The sequence below is a fragment of the Populus alba genome, chromosome 10 (assembly GCF_005239225.2).
Source record: "Populus alba chromosome 10, ASM523922v2, whole genome shotgun sequence".
Taxonomy (NCBI): domain Eukaryota; kingdom Viridiplantae; phylum Streptophyta; class Magnoliopsida; order Malpighiales; family Salicaceae; genus Populus; species Populus alba.
The window spans coordinates 3,830,848-3,850,700 of NC_133293.1; the positions used below are offsets into that span (position 1 = coordinate 3,830,848).

General features: G+C 32.9%; 1 protein-coding gene across 3 annotated transcripts; it reads left to right on the forward strand.

Moving 5' to 3' along the window:
• The first annotated feature begins 3,348 nt into the window (after nt 1–3,348).
• Nucleotides 3,349–11,739, forward strand: LOC118034579 (ISWI chromatin-remodeling complex ATPase CHR17). 3 transcript variants are annotated; one of them, XR_012170946.1, is made up of 26 exons: nt 3,349–3,686; nt 4,168–4,290; nt 4,388–4,494; nt 5,233–5,339; nt 5,827–5,924; nt 6,059–6,238; nt 6,370–6,591; nt 6,808–6,942; nt 7,071–7,353; nt 7,451–7,524; nt 7,678–7,898; nt 7,992–8,079; nt 8,162–8,255; nt 8,346–8,534; nt 8,649–8,680; nt 8,818–8,894; nt 8,999–9,088; nt 9,179–9,248; nt 9,354–9,408; nt 9,497–9,555; nt 9,627–9,792; nt 10,235–10,413; nt 10,523–10,738; nt 10,914–11,015; nt 11,120–11,191; nt 11,299–11,739. XR_012170946.1 is itself a non-coding variant. In XM_073411847.1 (25 exons), the coding sequence occupies exons 1-25, from the start codon at nt 3,492–3,494 to the stop codon at nt 11,135–11,137; spliced, it is 3,180 nt and encodes a 1,059-aa protein (XP_073267948.1). In that variant the 5' UTR covers nt 3,349–3,491; the 3' UTR covers nt 11,138–11,739. The 3 variants fall into 3 exon arrangements, 1 of the variants encoding a protein (XP_073267948.1); XR_012170947.1 differs by having other exon boundaries at nt 10,917–11,015; XM_073411847.1 differs by having other exon boundaries at nt 11,120–11,739.
• The last annotated feature ends 8,114 nt before the right edge of the window (nt 11,740–19,853 follow it).

Below are 19,853 nucleotides of genomic sequence, written 5' to 3' on the forward strand. Positions count from 1 at the left end.
CAATTACTTTTCACGTGAAAATGTATTATAGCCATTATTGTTATATGTACTTGCATCAAAAAAATTTATGAATATATATAAATAGAAGAGATAAATAATTTTTATTTTTTATGGGTCATAATTATTTTTTTATATTTATCTCTTTTTTCAAAATGAATTAAAAAAAACTAATAAAATATTGTTAAATCCTCTTTGAGCACTATAAAATTTTTATATACTTGCACAAATGCTTTATTTATTGGAGTTATATTTATTTATTTTTCCTTTATTTTTTTTAATCATTTTTCATTTCAAAAGGAAAACAAAATAAGATTCAAGTTACATAAAAGAGGTTAGAGATAAGGTTAAGTTAGTAAAATAGATACAATTATAGAACCAAAATAAACAAAGCGAAAAAGAAAAGAGCCAATACTCAAAGCATAACAATCTTTCTTTTTATAAAGGTTTTAGGATATTTTTATTTGGGTGATTTATATGGATTATTATTAGAAAATCGGAATAATTAAGTAATTTATTGTTTGTGATAAACCAACCTTAAAGAGTTTATCTAACCCCTGAAAAAAAAAAAATCTTCAAGTAATTTTTATATAAATCGTAATATAACTCTAAATTAATTATCTTACAAGATTCTTAGAACTTCTGAAAAAATTTAAAATTATTATTTTTATTATGTTTATATGTTTCATAAAAACCATGAATATGAATATTTTAGGATACAAGCATAACATTAAGAGCTTTATGTACCTTACAATTTGAATTGAGGAAGCCGATGAAAAAATAAGAAAGACTTTGATTAGTCACCTAGGGGCTGTTTGGGAACGAGGTTTAACCTGCGTTTAAAAAAAAATTAATTTTTTTTTTTGCTAAAATTGAGTGCAGTTTGTACCTTTTGGATTGTTTTAATATGCTGATGTTAAAAATAATTTTTAAAAAATAAAAAAACATCATTGACATATATTTCGACACGAAAAGTTATTTGAAAAGCAACCATTATCACATTGCTAAATACGCTCTTGATTAACAATCTATTTCGATTGGTTTTAGCTTTCCACGTCAACTACAACAATCAATGTATATTTTCTGGCCATGAAAATTGTTAAAAACAAGTTTAAAAAGAAGATAGAAGATGGATACCCTGTTGATGCACAAATTACCTTCATTTAAAAAAAAATGTACGGACTTGTGATATTGACTTCATTAGTAATGAGTTTGGTGATATGAAAGAATGTATATATTCTTCAAAACCAGTCCTGTCAAAACTCCAGGTGAATTGGATATAAAGGATAATCATTTTTTTAATTAGTTTGATTTTTTTTTTAAAAATAATCAAATTAATTTAAAAAATTCAAAATCAAACTAAAACCAGTTCAAATCGACCAGTTTTGATTATTTTAAAGCAAAAATTAATTTTTTTGGATTGGTTTGGTTTTTTCTGGTTCATCTTAGTTTTTTTTCAGTTTGGCTCAGTTTTTTTTTCCGGTTTGGCTTTTTTTTTCGGTTTCAGACTTATGAAAAAAAAAAAAAAACCGAAACCGGTCGGTTAAACCGACCGGTTTTTCATTTCGGTTTTGGTTAGATTTTTAGATAACCGAATCACCCCTACTAATCGGTTTAATTCATTATTTTTTCACAATTTGTTTTTTGATTATTTTTTTTTCAGTTTAATCAGTTTTTTAATTTTTTTGTTCACCTCTAGGTAAAACCCATGTTAAAAGCTCTTTGATTTTTTTTTTTGTTAAACAATATTATTTTTATATTTTTTTTAAAATTGATCAATTCTCCTAGCCAGTGCCTCGTGTCTTGTTCTCAAATTGATCATGTGATTGAGTTTTAAAACTATAATAATAATAATAATTATTTTTATATGTTTTAGTTGGATAATTTTAGAATTGATTTTTTTAATGATATTTTAAAAATAAAAAATATTATATTTGAAGACAAGACCCCTTTATATATCCTATTTTTAAAATATAAAAATTCATTCTCAAATTATTTAAGATAAATTTATTTTTATGTACATGTACCTCTATTTTTAATCAAGTAAAATTGCATCTCTATTGTCACTGTTTTCTATATCTTGAAATAGGAACAAACACTACCGTGGGTCTCACCCAACAAACTTCACCACGCCAAAAGGGCCATCAAGCCTCTGCATAACATAAAATAGTTAACGTGTGCATATATAAAATAAAAAAAAGTAGGTTTTAAGCGCCAAAAATTTTGATTTTTTTTTTTGTTAAAAATAATTTTTTGGATGTTTTTAAATAATTTTAACGTGTAAATATAAAAAATAATTTTTTAAAAATAAAAAATATTATTTAAAATATTTTTAAATAAAAAACACTTTAAATCATAAATACCATTATAATATCAAATGTACCTAAATTTCAACTCATAATTATACATGTATTGCAAACGCGTGCAAATGGACCTTTTTTTTTTCTTTTCCAGTTTAACTCAAAAATTATATTATGATCATAAATGCATTATCTGTAAATATATTGTTAAATGCATTATCTGTATTGTTATTTCATTGACAATTAAAGAGTGAAAAAATAGAGAGTAATCTAAAACACATTCGACATGGAATGATATTTTTCATTGAAAAATACTTTATAGTTTGGACTGTTGTTAGCCAAGGGGCTCCAAACATGGTAATTCCTTTTTGGATTCAATTTATATCTATGTGATTTGTACGAGATATAATTACACCAATGGAATTAAATTTATTTTTATTTTTAAAAAAACATTATTTTAAATTGAACCTCACATAAATGCATGCCTTTCAAATTTCAAGGAAGCCATTACAATAATTTAATACATTAAATGTCTGTTTGAGTGATAGGTATTATTTTTTAAAATATTTTTTAGTTGAAAATATATTAAAATATATATATTTTTTTAAATTTATTTTTAATATTGTCATATCAAAATAATAAAAAAAATATAAAAATAAATTAATTAAAACCTAAAATAATTTAAAATTTCTTAAAAAAACAATTGAATCGCGATGCGAAATATTACCTAAATCAATTTAAAACACTAGAGAGTTTAAATATCACATTTATCATGCACGGGCCATCCTTACCATGTCCATGAACATATCCTTACCCCAAGTTTCCCTGCAGGTGAACCAGCTGCTACCACACAATCTATACCCAAAGGTTCGAGTCTACAAACCTAACCATTGACCCAGGGCTAACCGGCTTCCACATGGGGCGGGAATAAAAGGCGGGAAATTCCACTTCACCCCGAAACACGAACCTCAAAAGCGCAAATAAATAAAATAATGAAAAAACCTAGATATATTAGCGTGCGTGCGTGCGTGTGTGTATATATATATCCCTAAACTTCCAAACCTGCCCTTAATCCCCTCATTCTACTGCCTATGAAAGTCGCTTCCAAAAATCCAAACACACTCTCTCTCTAGAAAAAGAAAAGAAAAGTTGGTAACCCTCGATCGGAGAGAAAGAGAAGAGAGCAAATTTCTCATGGCGAAACCCTCGAAGCAGCAAACATCGTCTGATGAGGCGATGTCTTCGGATGAAGAGCCGATTAACGAGCAGATCAGCGAAGAGGAAGATGAGGAGGAGATCGAAGCGGTGGCTCGCTCAGCTGACTCCGAGGAAGATGAGGCCGCCGGAGATGCTGAAGGAGACGACGGCGAAGGCGACGAGGCTGACGAGGTAGTTTTACGGTCTTGCCACTGGCAATGGTTGAAAGTTTGTTACATGTTTGGATCTAGTTAGGGTTTTGGTGTTTCAAGGATTTTATGGGGCAGGGTTAGGTTTAACATTTACTGAGAATCTTGTAGAGTACATATAAATGGCTTGTTTTTCTGTTTGGTGTTTTGGTGTCTTTTTTTTTTTTATAGCGAATGAGACTTGCAAAATTAGTTAAATTAGGCTTGAAAAGGTGGAGGTGCTGAGAAATTACATGTAATGCGATGACGCGAATAGGTGATTTTGTGTTTACGCTGGATAACACTGTGTTAATGGGTTGCGGGAAAAACTGAAGGAAATCAAGTGAATTAGGAGAGTTGGTATCTGTTAATTAAATTACGTGGATTCACATGCATTGTTTTTCCTTGGTATATAATATATCATTGCTTGTACTTTTGAAATGAGTTTGATGATGTATAATTTTTTGGATTTTTTTGAACTGCAGGAAGTAACCAACAATGAAATTAGCAAGCGTGAAAGGGAGAGACTCAAAGAAATGCAGAAATTGAAGAAACACAAGATTCAGGAGATACTGGATCAACAAAATGCTGCTATAGATGCTGATATGGTATGTTTGTTTTACAAGACTACTTAATTTATATCTGTTGCATGTAGTATATGGAAAAAATTGTTGGATAAGTTTACTTAAGTTAGTTTAATTGCAGAATAACAAGGGGAAGGGGCGCTTGAAGTATTTGCTGCAGCAAACTGAGTTGTTTGCTCATTTTGCTAAACATGATCAATCATCATCCCAGAAGAAGGCTAAGGGAAGGTATAACTGTTGTTTGTAGAAGATCCCTTCTCAAAAGAATTCATTTTGTTTTTTGACATGAAGAGCAAGCGCTAATCATTGAGATTTTGGGGTATCTGAACACATACTTTGTGAAACTTATATACTGTAGTTGCTTGATTCAGTACTTTTTTTGATGTTATACTTGTTGGAAATTCATCTAACAAACTAGTGTATGTTGTTAATTGCTTGCTGGAAACTTTTCCCTATTTGAGTAAAAGTATCGACTATGCATTAGTCATTTAACTGTGTTTTAGTAAGATTCATGATTTATTTCAGAGATTTTATTGCAAAAAGGACTTTGTGAAAATCATAGAAGGCTAGGTTTTGGATGTCAGTCCAAGTAGTACTGGAATGGTGTTGATGGGCTGATGCACATATTCTTGCCTTCATTAGCAAATAAAAAGCTGGGATGTGGGGAGAAGAGCATGCATCAATATGTAGCAGACCGTGATTTTCATTAATTTATCTTGATAGTTTACTGAGATCATGAGTTTAATAATTGGACTTATCAAGGTGAGCAAAGATTGGGTAGACGCGCATTTCAAGCCCACTCTACCTTTTCATGCAACTCTTGCAGGAACCTTGATTTGCTTAGAGTGGACTGAACCGCTTTTATGCTCTGAATTCACCATGCATGCTTGTTGGCAAGGTAGTGAATACTGGTCATGCCTCAATGCTTCTAACTGCGATATACTTTTGTTTCATAATTTAATCTAGGGGTCGGCATGCCTCAAAAGTAACCGAGGAGGAGGAAGATGAAGAATGCTTGAAGGAGGAAGAAGATGGTTTATCAGGAAACACACGGCTGGTGACACAGCCATCATGTAAGGGACCTTATACATGTATTTTTTTTTATGCAAGAATGCATCCATACACACACATGCATCTCTCTGACTGACTGTTAGATTAAGTATATTGTAATTTTGTACGCTATTGATTTGGGTCCAAATACATTCCCTAGGCTGTTTGCATTCATACACTTTCATTATATTGTGTATCACTGCATTTGAGTTATGGATTCACTAATATTCCATCTTTTGCTAGCTGGCTCGTTGCTATTTCTTTCTTATTCCATCATTTGCTAAGCAAACGAGATGATCCACATTAATGGTAAAAAGATTTTTAACCTGACTGTCCATCCTTAATTTATATGTAACAAAATTAATGTTAGCTGAAGAATAGCATGCATCATTGTTGATGGGTGTCTGGCTAATTACATATTCTCATGACACAAAGTATTTTCATTGATGTGATTGTTCTGGGGTAGCTTGATCTTGGTGGCTTAAGATTTATTTTTATTCTTTTCTGCAGGTATTCAAGGAAAGATGAGGGATTACCAACTTGCTGGATTGAACTGGCTTATAAGACTGTATGAGAATGGTATAAACGGAATTCTTGCAGATGAAATGGTATGCACTAAATAAGACATGGTCTTGGTGTTATCCTAATTTTAAAGCGCTTTTGGTTTTGTTTTCTAGAGTGTCAAGTAATTCTGTATTGTAGTTTTTTGTGCTATTAATATCATCTTCATTTTTCAATCCAGGGTCTTGGCAAAACCTTACAAACTATCTCTTTAATGGGCTACTTGCATGAATTCCGAGGAATCACTGGTCCTCATATGGTAGTGGCTCCAAAATCTACACTTGGTAACTGGATGAATGAAATTCGTCGTTTTTGTCCAGTTTTACGTGCTGTCAAGTTTCTTGGCAATCCTGATGAAAGAGTAAGTTGCTTTAGCTTTTAGTATAGTTTAATAATAGTTTTTGCTGCACTTGTTTGTTTTTTTAAAATTTCTATGCATGCATTAGTTGATAATTCTATACTGCATATGGTCTTTCTTTGTTTTTTTGCCAGAAACATATACGTGAAGAGTTGCTGGCTGCTGGGAAATTTGATGTTTGTGTTACAAGCTTTGAAATGGCCATCAAAGAGAAGTCCACCTTGCGTCGCTTCAGTTGGCGGTATATTATCATTGATGAAGCTCATCGGATTAAGAATGAAAATTCTCTCCTTTCAAAAACAATGAGGCTTTATAACACTAATTACCGCCTCCTCATTACTGGAACTCCACTTCAGGTATTTGTTTGGATCTGTAAGGATTGAAAGTTGTCAAGTTGGACATTACTGTAGATTTGTTTTACTTCATTGAGATTGGCAAAATGTTGAGTGGTCATGAGGCTGCACAGAAATTTACTGTTTTTTTGTGCATTCTTCTGATTGCAATTACATCAAAACATTCTGTATAGTTTCTCTTATATAAACATAATGTTTTCTTATATTTTTTTTGTGCAGAACAATCTTCACGAACTCTGGGCTCTTCTCAACTTTCTTCTGCCAGAGATTTTTAGCTCAGCTGAAACTTTTGATGAATGGTTTCAAATTTCTGGTGAAAATGACCAGCAGGAAGTTGTTCAACAACTGCACAAGGTAAGGAATTACCTTATGTTGAGCCTTGAAGGAAATCAAATGTCTTGGAAAAATATCTGGATTCTCTTTATTTTGCCACAATTAGTAGCCATCTGATATGTTATCTCCATGGATTTTGCATTTCCAAGGTCCTTCGGCCATTTCTTCTCCGAAGATTGAAATCAGATGTTGAGAAAGGTTTGCCTCCCAAAAAGGAAACCATACTGAAGGTTGGCATGTCCCAGATGCAGAAACAGTACTACAAGGCTTTGTTGCAGAAAGATCTTGAAGTTGTAAATGCTGGTGGAGAACGTAAGCGTCTTTTGAACATAGCAATGCAGCTTCGAAAATGCTGCAACCATCCATATCTTTTCCAGGGTGCTGAACCTGGTCCACCATACTCTACAGGAGACCATCTTGTTACCAATGCTGGTAAGCTTCACCTCCTGGCGGATATGGAGTTTATTAATGTTTTTGTGCTCATAAATTTGTAGCAGAAATTGGTCTTTATGTTTTCTTCCTTTTCCAGGTAAGATGGTTTTGTTGGATAAGTTGCTTCCTAAGCTCAAAGAGAGGGATTCCAGGGTCTTAATTTTTTCACAGGTAAGTTGTTCATAGCTACAGTTGGCTGGATAGCTAAGATTATTAATCTGTGTACACCAACATTTGAAATGCCCCTCTGCAGTCTCTAGGCTTTTATGTTATAGTTCAATTACCTTATTACTGATCTTGTGGTTGGTTCTGCCTTTAATGCAGATGACAAGGTTGCTTGACATTCTTGAAGACTATTTGATGTTTCGTGGGTATCTGTATTGTCGGATTGATGGAAATACCGGTGGAGAAGATCGTGACGCCTCCATTGATGCCTTTAACAAGCCAGGAAGTGAGAAATTTTGCTTCTTGTTGTCAACAAGAGCTGGAGGACTGGGTATTAATCTTGCCACTGCAGATGTTGTCATTCTTTATGACAGTGATTGGTGAGGCTCTTTTTCAATCTTTCTCACTGCTGCTGCTGCTGCTGCCTTTTTTTTGTTTTCTTGTTAAGGTTTTTGATGCGGCTCTTATTGCAGGAACCCACAAGTTGATTTACAAGCTCAGGACCGTGCTCATAGGATTGGTCAAAAGAAAGAAGTCCAAGTGTTCCGTTTTTGCACAGAGGTTTGCATTTGATCTTTGATGTGCTCTGGTAGAAGCCAAACTATGCTAATTTTAATTCTCATTATGGTTGATTGTGAAACAGTATACAATTGAGGAAAAAGTGATTGAGAGGGCTTATAAGAAGCTTGCACTTGATGCGTTGGTTATCCAACAAGGAAGATTGGCGGAGCAGAAAAGTAAGTTGCATTGTCATTTTGAGCATTTAACAGTATTGGTGGCTAAAATTTTGCATGCGTGACATTTTTATGCCTTTTTCTTTCATGCAGCTGTTAATAAAGATGAGCTGCTTCAAATGGTGAGGTTTGGGGCTGAAATGGTTTTCAGCTCTAAGGATAGTACCATTACAGATGAGGACATTGACAGAATCATTGCTAAGGGAGAAGAGGCAACAGCTGAGCTTGATGCCAAGATGAAGAAGTTTACAGAAGATGCAATCAAGTTTAAAATGGATGACAGTATGTGAATCCACAGACAGATTGAGATTTTGACTTTTCGTGTATTTATTTGCTTGGTGATTTGAATGCTAGTGTACATGTAATAATGCTGATATTTTTTCTGATTTCTGGCAGCTGCTGAATTATATGATTTTGATGATGATAAGGTAGGTGCAATCCTTCCATTCTTCTTAGGCAATAGAGGATATTCTGTTTGATCTCCATTTTTTTTTAGTATTACTTTGAGGCTTGCTTTCATTACCTTATGTTCTCAGTGCCTCTATTTTGATTCTTATTGATGAAGGATGAGAACAAGTTTGACTTCAAGAAAATTGTCAGTGAGAACTGGATTGAACCTCCAAAGCGGGAGCGGAAGCGCAAGTAATGCTCCCCTTTGCTCTCTTCCTTTATCTTTCATGATTTAAGCATATTGGTTCAGCATTATATGACACATTTTTCTTCTTTGCAATCTTTTCTTTGATCAGTTACTCAGAATCCGAATACTTCAAGCAAACAATGCGCCAGGGTGGTCCAGCAAAACCAAAAGAACCTCGAATTCCTCGCATGCCTCAATTGTAAGTGCTTCTCAAACTTTCTGCTTTCGCTTCAGAATGGATATGAATTTTGAGATCCTGTGTTTGAATGTTCTTGTCTGCTGTTTTCAGGCATGATTTCCAGTTTTTCAACACACAGAGGCTTAGTGAGCTGTATGAAAAAGAAGTACGCTACCTCATGGTGGGTGATGTCATTGATCTCACAAGTTTTAATTCTGCCTTATCTAGTTTTGCTTTCAGAGGTACTTGTGCATCTTACTTATTGGGTTGCTTATCACAATTTCAGCAAGCACATCAAAAGAATCAACTGAAAGATACAATTGAGGTGGATGAACCTGAAGGTACTTTGTCCCAGTTGCTTCCAATTTTGTCCTCATTTTGTTTTTTATATCATTTTACTAATCAGTGACTGATTATTGGATATATAAGAGACTGGAGATCCATTGACTGCTGAGGAACTGGAAGAAAAAGAACGACTTTTGGAAGAGGTGAATGCAATTTCAAGTGTTGATTGACTAATTATGGGTCTCTTTACTTACAATTCATTGTATAATTTCAGGGATTTTCCTCTTGGAGTAGAAGAGACTTCAATACCTTTATTAGGGCTTGCGAGAAATATGGTCGGAATGACATAAGAAGTATTGCTACTGAAATGGAAGGGAAAACAGAGGAAGAAGTTGAAAGATATGCTAAAGTTTTCAAAGAGCGATACAAAGAGTTAAATGGTGAGTGATGCCAGATTGTTTGCTTTTTTTTCTTCTTTTCCTCAGATGTTTATTAGTGGCTGTTGATAAAGTTCTCCTGGATTGAACTTCATGCCTGTTAAAGTGGGGTCATATGGCATTATTGGGTGCAAGGGTCCTCTGGTAACAGAACTGACACCAGCATGCTATGTATGCAAAACAAACACCTGGAAATTGCTCATTTGGTTGCAATAACCTATTATTTGGATGTTTCGCATTTTTTTGTCTGCATGTACTGGTTGTTTTATCCTGTTCGCTTGTATGTGAAACAGCAGTTAAAACTGTGTTTGATTGTTACTGGTTGTAGATGGGTCTGGTTTTGGTCGGGTTTCTTTTGTTGGGTAACTTGAATTTTGTTAGTTTATTAGACCTTGAAAAGGATTAAAGTATCTTTCATTTCTTTTCTATTGTGGCATATGTATAGATTATGATAGGATCATCAAGAACATTGAAAGAGGGGAGGCCAGAATTTCTCGTAAAGATGAGATCATGAAAGCGATAGGGAAGAAGTTGGATCGCTACAAGAATCCTTGGCTTGAATTGAAGATCCAGTATGGTCAGAACAAAGGGAAGTTGTACAATGAAGAATGCGATCGTTTCATGGTGCAGTAATCTCTTTTCTTTATTTGTAGTAATGTCATACAAAGTGCTTGTTTATTTCCTTGAATTTTAAACATCTAGTGATGTTAAATGACTCCTTTTTGCAACACAGATATGCATGGTTCACAAGCTTGGATATGGGAATTGGGATGAGCTGAAAGCGGCATTCCGTACATCGCCTTTGTTTCGTTTTGATTGGTTTGTGAAGTCTCGTACAACTCAAGAACTGGCAAGGAGATGTGATACCTTAATTCGGTTGGTGGAGAAGGAAAACCAAGAATATGATGAGAGGGAGAGACAGGCTCGTAAAGAAAAGAAGCTTGCCAAGGTTCTATTTATGATCCTCACTATCCAACCTTGCCCACCAAAATCGCATGCATTTGCATGCCTGGGTTATCATTTATTGTCCTTTTTCTTACACTTAATGTTGGGTTTGCTTGATTTATGTGGTTGGGTCATCTTTAATCATTCACTCCAAAACTCTTTATGATTATCATATACAGCAGAGCATGACCCCGTCCAAGCGTTCAATGGGAAGACAGACCGACAGCCCTCCTTCCCAAAAGAAGCGGAAACAGTTATCGATGGATGATTACCCAAACATGGCAAGTTTCAATTGGCCATCAATTTTTTTTTTTTTAATTTCTTTTTTCTTTTGAGGTGCTGGTGTGGATAAAATTGTTAAATTGTACCTGATTTTGTTTTGCAGGGAAAAAGGAAGAAGTAATCTAAGTTTATTATAGGATTTTTTTAGGGGGTACAAACTTATACAAGTGTCATGGTGAGTACCCCTCCTTTTGTTAATCACAGACCATGGTCCTTTCTTGTGGAGAAGGCCAATAACAAATTATTAGATCTGAACTATTGCAATATTTTTATCTATTGCAGTTGGATGTTAGGAGGCTCTCTAATGAAAATTTATTGGGCGAACGGTTTAGATTTCCCTGATGAAAGATGGATCTTCTCTCATATGTTTGATGTGTTGATCTGAATTTTGAAGCTGCAAAAGGTTCATGTGCTAATCTATCTGTACACACAAGCAAAAATTAGAGTGGTGCCCCCCCTCCCCTGTTTTCAGCAGAAGTTGACAGAACAATAGTTGTCCACATGAATACATAATTTATCCAGCTTTTACCAGCACAGAAGTGGCCATACGTCCAGGGATCCTAAACCTTTAGCAGCAAGTAAAATCTGTTTAGGTTATTTGTTTTTTTTTTTTTTTTTTTTCCGGTAGTAAATTTGAATGTAGGAAGGCGCCCCATTTTTCTGGAGGTACTGTAGTTTCAAATCGGCAACTTTTGCAAATTATTTTTTGCTTTCAAGTTCTAACCTTTCTTGAACAGTCTGGTTTGGTTGTCTGTTGTGCCCGGGTTGGAGGAAAACATCACAAGCAGTTAGAGGCGTCAGAATGCACTCCAGAACGGTTGCGGGAAGTTTCTCTCAAGGAAATCCAATCCCATAAACCACCACCTCCACATCCATAAACCGCTTCTTCTTCTTTTGTCAGTAACACTTGGGCAAGATTATGCAACTCGCTTCTTCATGTCTGAGATAATCCACTCCAGAACCCGTAAGTCGGTTTTCAGTGAAGAAGAGAGAACACCTTTAAAATTCCAGAGGAGATTGAGTACTTGCAATTCCAGAGGCACGGAACTGGTTTCTTGGTGCTCGGAGTTGAACGCATTTGAAACTGACAGGAAATTTGTTGTGCGGCGCCAGCATCAGTTTGTTATGCTTTAGCAACGCTAGAGAATCTGGGAATTCGTCATGGGCCATCTTAATTAACATTAACAATGCCACCAGTGTAGCCAATATTTTATTTTTTATTTTTTAGCTCTAGACTAGCTGATTAGGAACAATAAAATTATAATATGGCCCTTATCAACAAAAAAAATTGCCCTCCGCAGTGGGGATAATAAAACTTTTTTTTCACATAATAAAATAACTAATCGGAGAAAAAAAACTTTAAACATTCACTTTGAATTGCATAAACTTGATTAACATTAACAATGACACATTTAGTGTAGCCAATTTTTTCTTGTTTTTCAGCTCTAGATTTGCTGAATTGAAACAGTGAAATTATAATTTGGCCTTTTTCAATCCCTTTTCAATTAAAAAATTTGGCCACCGCAGTAGGGATAATAAAATTATTAATCAGTAGGAAAAATGTGAACTTTAAACTCACTTTGCATTGCATAAACTGTACTCACTTTGCATTGCATAGTAAAATAATTTAATTTTCCTTGATTTTAAATTTTCTTAAGCTTATGTCTAGGAGATCTTGTCTTTGAACTATGTTTTCGTTTTTTTCAGTTTTTTAATTGGATTAAGGGCAATTTGGTGTTTTAGTAAAGATAAAATTTTATTTAATACTAAAATGTTATTGGCGTGTTTTGCTCACATGATTGTGCCTGTGCGTGTTGCATTGTTAGTGCTTAATGGTCACCTACTATGGTCATGTTTGAATTTTCAAAGTGTTCCTCTCCATCATTGAATGGGCATGTGTGACAATCTTTTTCTCTCTCTCTTTAATTTTCATTTTAAGTTTCTTTTAAAAGTAAATTATGTTAGACAAACTTGCTATTTTATTTTATTTTATTTTTTTTTATTTTGGAAGACCAACTTTGATTGAGATTGATATTCAAACCAGAAAATTAATATTTATAGTCAACGAGAATTATCATAAACAAGGTTGGTTAGGTTGAAACCTTTTTGTCTTACATCTAGTTAGTTACTATCTTACTTGTTTGATGCACACATTATGTGTATTTGTTCTTGTTTTATGCTTAGATGTTTGAGCCTACTATTCTTCTTGGAGAATAGCATATTGGGTATCTAATGGCAATGTGTTTTGCTATATTATCCTAGTCAAATCCATTACTTTTAATTAGGGAAGCACATAAGAATGGTTGAATTTGGTTATTGAAATGATGAGTGAATCACAAATTTCTTCAAAACTTGTTTTTTTTTTTTTTTGTTCCAGTGAGATTATAATTTTATTAATATTAGGAAGAAAAAAAAATACAAGCTAACCTAAAAAGAAAATGGCTCATAAAACTACACTAAATCACCAACAATATAATAAAAAAACTTACAGAAAGACGAAACTACCATCAATAACATTGCAAAACTATCACACCATAAAAGAGGCTCCCACCACTCATGAAAACAAAGCTAGATTAAGACACATCACAACTAACAACTAAAAGACCGAAGTTATAGGATCCGACTTGAAGGTTGACCTGACCTAAAGCTAGGTCTCATGTTGGGTAGATTGACCTGGATTAATCAAAGTTTTGACTTTTTTTTTTAAAGTACGTAATAACATTGTTTTGATAAAAAATAGAGTTTTTTTCATTAACTCGACTTGAATTAGATCCTCATAAATCTACCAAGCTAGGACGAGTCTTATAACTAGGTAAAATATTAACAAAAAAATGGTAGACTCAACATTAGCCAAACACGCTAGAACTAAGAGTTTTCAACATATCCTTAAACAATAATATTAAGACATAGAATATTAGAGACACCCATAAAAACACAAACTCAAAGGAGTTTCAATTTTTTTTCTTTTAAAGATTCTTCACCTTAATCTATTCCTCTCTTTCCTTTAAAATTTGTTTCTTATAAATAAATAAATTCAATAATGACTTCTTTACCATTATTTCTAGAAAAAAAAAAAGACAATCTCTAACTTCCTAAGTTTGTAATGACTCCTCTTTCACACCATGCTTAACATCTAATTCAAATCTTGTGGTTTTGAGCTTGAAAGTGATGAGAATCAATAACATCACCAAATAATCCATCAAACCTACTTATTGGACCAAATTACAATGTCAAGTGCTAAAAAGATTAAATACACTTTCAAAGGGTTAATTCAAGACATTTAGGGCAAGTCAAGCTTCAAGATTTCAACTAGGAGTGATCAAGCCTTGATTAATGTGATCCATGTAAGGTTTGGACAAGGAGAGGCAGTTTTGGGCTTAATTTTCTCTAATACTGTTGGGTAAGGTTTAAAGTTTACCAGAAGATTTCATAAGCAAAAATATAGGGTTAAAATCTCATAACAATCGAATATAAAAAAGGCTTTGCGATAAAGCCTAAAAGCTACTATGTGAGAATCGTATTATTTTTCTAGTTGGTTTAAAATTATATTTCCTTTTGATTTATGGATTTTCTACAAGGAAGCTTGGTACTATATTTCATAAAAATATAAATTTGGTAGCCCTATCCTCCTCAACATCGGCTATAACAACAATTTTCTTTTGTTAAATGGATTTTCTACTAGACAAGCACGTATGTGGCAACAATTTTTTTTTTCTCTTACAATGAATCCTAACTTTCAAAGGATTTTCAGCTGGCAACTTGGAGAATTAATTATTGACACGACCAAAAGATTGATGTCTTCTTCCAAGTATAAAAGCGTCGAAGTAATAAATAACCCGGCAAGACTGGAGTCGAACCACATGGAGGTTAATTGTATAAATTATAGACAACAATAATACAACAACAACAACAACAATAGTAATAATAATAATAATAATGAAGAAGAAGAAGAAGTTGATGAGAACTTTGAGATGAAAAATTAATGTAAATATTAAACAATGATAAAAACAAATGTCAAGGTTAGAGGATCCATTCTACCAACCTCTATTTTTCGGTGCTCCTCTGTTTATATAGAGCCCAGCGGGTTAATGGGCGGTAGGTTGAGGGTCAACCACTATTAAGGCGCCCATAACTGAAGCCAACGGATGACGATTACTGCTGCAATGTTTCTCAGCTTTTACTACTGAAAACGGTCTCTGGCTTAAAGAAGAAGAAGATGAACAACGTCTTCAAAACGACATCGTTTGGAGATAAATAGTGGCCATTTTTGTTTTGACCCGTGAAGTTTAAAAAATTTTATAATTAAGCCCTTGGTTTAAACTGTAATTTCCCCTGCATTTCAGCGCCTTTTACTAGTCCTTGGACTTTAATCTATTGCAATCGTGCCCCCAATTAACCCCAAAATTTGCTATTTCTTCAATTAAGTTCCTGATTTAATTAAACCCAAGTCCAATTAAGTCTAAAACTTATCAATTCTCCAATTAAACCCTTGATTTGATTAATTAAATTAATTCCAAGCTCAATTAAGTCTCAAAATTTATCAATTCTCCGATTAAACCCTTGACTTGATTAATTAAACTAGTCTAAAACTTTAATATAATCTTTAAACTTCCAATCATGTTGCCCTTAACCCAAATTTTAATTCATTCTTCATTTATTTCATTTTTACTTTTTTTTTCATCATCATCATTATTATTTTTATCATTTTTTAAATCATTTTCAGTAAATAAAATTAAAATAAAAGGTCAAAAATTAGGTTATGACAATGTTGATGAAATGCCATCTTTGGAGGATTGTAGTGCTGTAGAGATTGCATATCCAATTGAGAGGGAAGACTTAGTTATAAAGTGTGTTCTGAATATACAAGTCTAAGAGGATGATGTAAATCATTAAAGGGAGAATATCTTTCATACTAGGTGTCACATCCAAAACAAGGTTTATAGTATAATAATTGATGAAAGCGGTTATGACAATGTCACTAGTACTACTCTTGCTTGGAAATTGATTTTGAATACTATGAAGCATCCTAAGCCTTATAAATTGTAGTGGTTGAATGAATGTGGTGAGGTGAAGCTAAACATATGGTGATTTGCTTTGATATTGGTAGATATTATGATGATGTTATGTGTGATGTGGTTCCAATGCATGCCAGTCGTTTATTTTTAGGGTGTCCATGACAGTTTGATAGGAGGGCTATTTATGATGGACTTAGAAATAAATACACTATTGTAAAATATGATAAAATCATCACTTTTGTACCTTTACCTCCAAAACAAGTGTATGATGATTAATTAAAGTTAAAAAGGAAATGTGAGATTGAGGAGAGTGAAAATTCATGTGAGGACAATAGTGAGAGAAAGCCATTAGATTTGACTAATTCTAAATCAATAATTAAACATATTGAGAATGGAGGTAAGACTCGATAAGTGAAGAAAGTAAGTGTGAGTGATGGTTATTGTGTGGAAAAATTAAAGAAACAACCAATTATTTTTATGTAAGAGAGGGTGAGATCAAATTTGCATTTTATACTAACAAGCTAATGATCTTGTGTATAAAAAGGCTTACTTTAATGCTAATAGTCTTGATCATGTTGTTCCTACTGTGGTTGTTTTTTTATTGTAAGAGTTTAATGAAGTATTTCCTGAAGACATTCCTAACAAATTACCATCATTTAGGGGAATAGAACATCATATTAACCTTGTACCTGGAGTTGTGATTTCTACCTGATCAGCTTATAGAAGTAATCCCAAAAAGATGAAAAAGCTTAAAAGGGAAGTCGATATGTTGATGTTGAAGGGGAATATTTGTGAGATTATCAGCCTTTATGATGTGCTAGTGTTACATGTGCCTAAGAAGGATGGAACATGAAGGTTGTGAGTTGATTGCCGAGCCATAAAAAATATAGCGGTAAAGTATAGACCTATCCCTAAGCTTGATGACATGTTAGATGAGTTACACAGATCATGTATTTTCTCTAAAATTAATTTAAAAAAGTGGGTATCATCATATTAGAATGAAAGAAGGGAATAAATAGAAAACTACATTTAAGACTAAATATGGTTTGTATGAATGATTAGTCATGTTATTTGGACTTAAAAATGCACCTAGTACTTTTTTAAAGCTAATGAATCATGTGTTACATGTATTTATAGGTAAATTTATGGTTTTATATTTTGTTGACATCTTGATCTATAGCATGAACTTAAATGAACATCTTGATCATTTGCGTAGTAAGAAATTGTATGCTAATCTTAAAAAAATATACATTTTACATAGAAAATATTATGTTTCTTGGATATGTTGTAGTTACACAGGATATTGAGATAGGTGAAGACAAGATTAATGTCATCCAAGATTGGCCTACACCGAAATCTGTGATTGAGGTAAGAAGTTTTCATGGTTTGACTAGTTTTTATAGGATATTTCTTAAGGATTTTAGCACACTAGTCGCACCACTAACTGAGATCGTAAAAAAATTAGTTGATTTTAAATGAGGTATTGAACAAAATAATGCATTTAACTTATTGAAAGAAAAACTTTGTTTAACACCTTTATTTGCTTTACCCGACTTTACAAAAGTTTCTGAGATTGAATATGATGCTTTAGGAATAGGTATTGAAGTTGTTTTAATGCAAGATAAACGATCTATTACATATTTCAGCAAAGAGTTGAATGATGCAACGTTGAACTACCCTATATATGATAATGAGCTTTATACTTTGATGAGAACTTGGAGACATGACAACATTACATGTGGCCAAAAAAATTCATAATTCATTCAGATCATGAATCATTAAAACATTTGAAAGGAAAAAGTTAAGTTGAATCAATAACTTGTAAAATGAGTGAAATTCATTGAAACATTCTCATATATGATTAGATACAAGCAAAGTAAGGAAAATAAAGTAGCTAATGCGCTATAATGAAGGTATGTTATTCTATCTACCTTGAATGCTAAATTGTTATGATTTGAGTATGTGAAGGAATTGTATGTGAATGATGGCAATTTTGCTAATGTATTTCATACATGTGAAAATTCACCTATTGGGAAGTTCCAAACTTTGATGAATAAAATATTTGTGTGTTTAAGAGTACTCTCCTACTTTAGTTCTCTAACAAATTGAATCGACTTATCGAAGAATAATTGTCTTTGTGGAATCATCTTATACTTCTCATTCGTGAATTGTTATTCGTTGGGTGGGGGTTTTAGATTTCAATAATGCTGGTGTTTATGTTCAAGTTAATCTTTGTGTCACACTTCTAAACTTGATTTCTTGGTTTTCTAGAAGTTGTATTGTTTGTTTGTGGGTTAGGTGATCGCATGATCACGAAGTTTGCATCAAATACTAATAAATGACTTCATATTTCATGGGGATTTTCTTATGATATTTTCAGTTCTTATTGAATTGTTTCTAGTTTATGTTTTGAGGGCATGTCCTCTTAGCCTCTCTCTCAGGTATTCCCATGTTTTCTTGTTTGTGGCTTTAGGTTAAGTAGGTTTTACCCCCTTTTCTGAGCTTTGTGGAGTTTGCCCTTTTACTGATGTTTTGTATCTTTTTCTTTAATATACTTACCTATATATATATATATATATATATATATATATAAAGGCTACATGATATGATCAATACTACACCGAAAAGATCCATTGCAAGTTCCAATTCAATTACAAGATCAAGGGCAAATAAGCTCAAACGATATATTTAACGGGCTTATTTAGAATATTTGGACCCAAGATGGATTTTAAGGAGGCAACACCAACATGTACCAACAGGTAAAGATCAAGACCTTAGTCAATTTAATTAATGCACAAAAAAGGGCCTAATCCATCTGTTTTATAGGCCAATTAGTTTTTACAGTTAGAATTTTTTTTAATGCATAGTTTTACTATAACAAACATAATTTTTTATTTAATTGTTAGATCAGGTTGAAGTTTTACTAGAAGTTTTCAAAGTTCTTGTCATATATTGGGTTAGAATTTCATGGAAATTGAACATCGGGAAGGCCTTACAATAAAATCTAGAAGCTGTTGTGCGAGAATTGTATTAGTTTTCTAGTTGATTTATGATTCTTTTTTCTATTTTATTTAAAAATCTTTTATTATTTTTTCAAAATTTTTTAGGATGTTTGTAATTATTATAAATAGGGTTATTTAGCTTGTATTTAAGTTTTTGGGGGAACAAACTTTGATTTCAACAATTATTATTGTGTGGGGGATTTTGCTTATACATTTTGGTTATTCATTGAACTATTTTGATTTATTAAAGAATTAATCAAACTTTATGATATCTTCTATAATTTTTCTTCGCGTCTCTTTATAGGCATTGAGTAAGGGTTTGGCTTTTATAGTTTTGGTGCATCGATATAGGTTATCGTTATGTCAAGTTTAATCACAATCATGGATTTAGCTTTCTTGAGAAAAGTGTATTTGATTACGGGTTTTTGGATCTTTATATCCATTAGGTTCGCATCATTACAACTTTAACAAGTAATGATCACACTTTTGTCAACTTAATCTATGTACAAGAAGGACTTGATCCATCTATTTCACGAGTTTAATTAATTTCGACATCATATACATAGAGGGGGTGCACTCGACAACAATGAGATTATGTGTTTCCATGTATTTTATGAATTCTAAATTATGAAAGAATTCCTTATTGTGTGTGAAAACATAGGAGGCTAATGATTAATTAACTTGAAGAGTTTTCCTTATTGCGACATTATACATATTTCATTCAAGGATCCTTTTTAAGCAAAAAAATTATTCAACAATTGCTTCTTCTTATTTTTAGTGTGCAGAAACTTAGCATTATTTTTTAGAATTATTATTTTTA

Coding starts and splice junctions, on each gene's coding strand:
- LOC118034579 (XM_073411847.1), top strand. CDS start 3,492: ATGGCGAAACCCTCGAAGCAGCAAACATCGTCTGATGAGGCGATGTCT. Junction 5,925..6,058: donor GAATTCTTGCAGATGAAATG/GTATGCACTAAA, acceptor TTTTCAATCCAG/GGTCTTGGCAAAACCTTACA. Junction 9,089..9,178: donor ATTCCTCGCATGCCTCAATT/GTAAGTGCTTCT, acceptor TGCTGTTTTCAG/GCATGATTTCCAGTTTTTCA.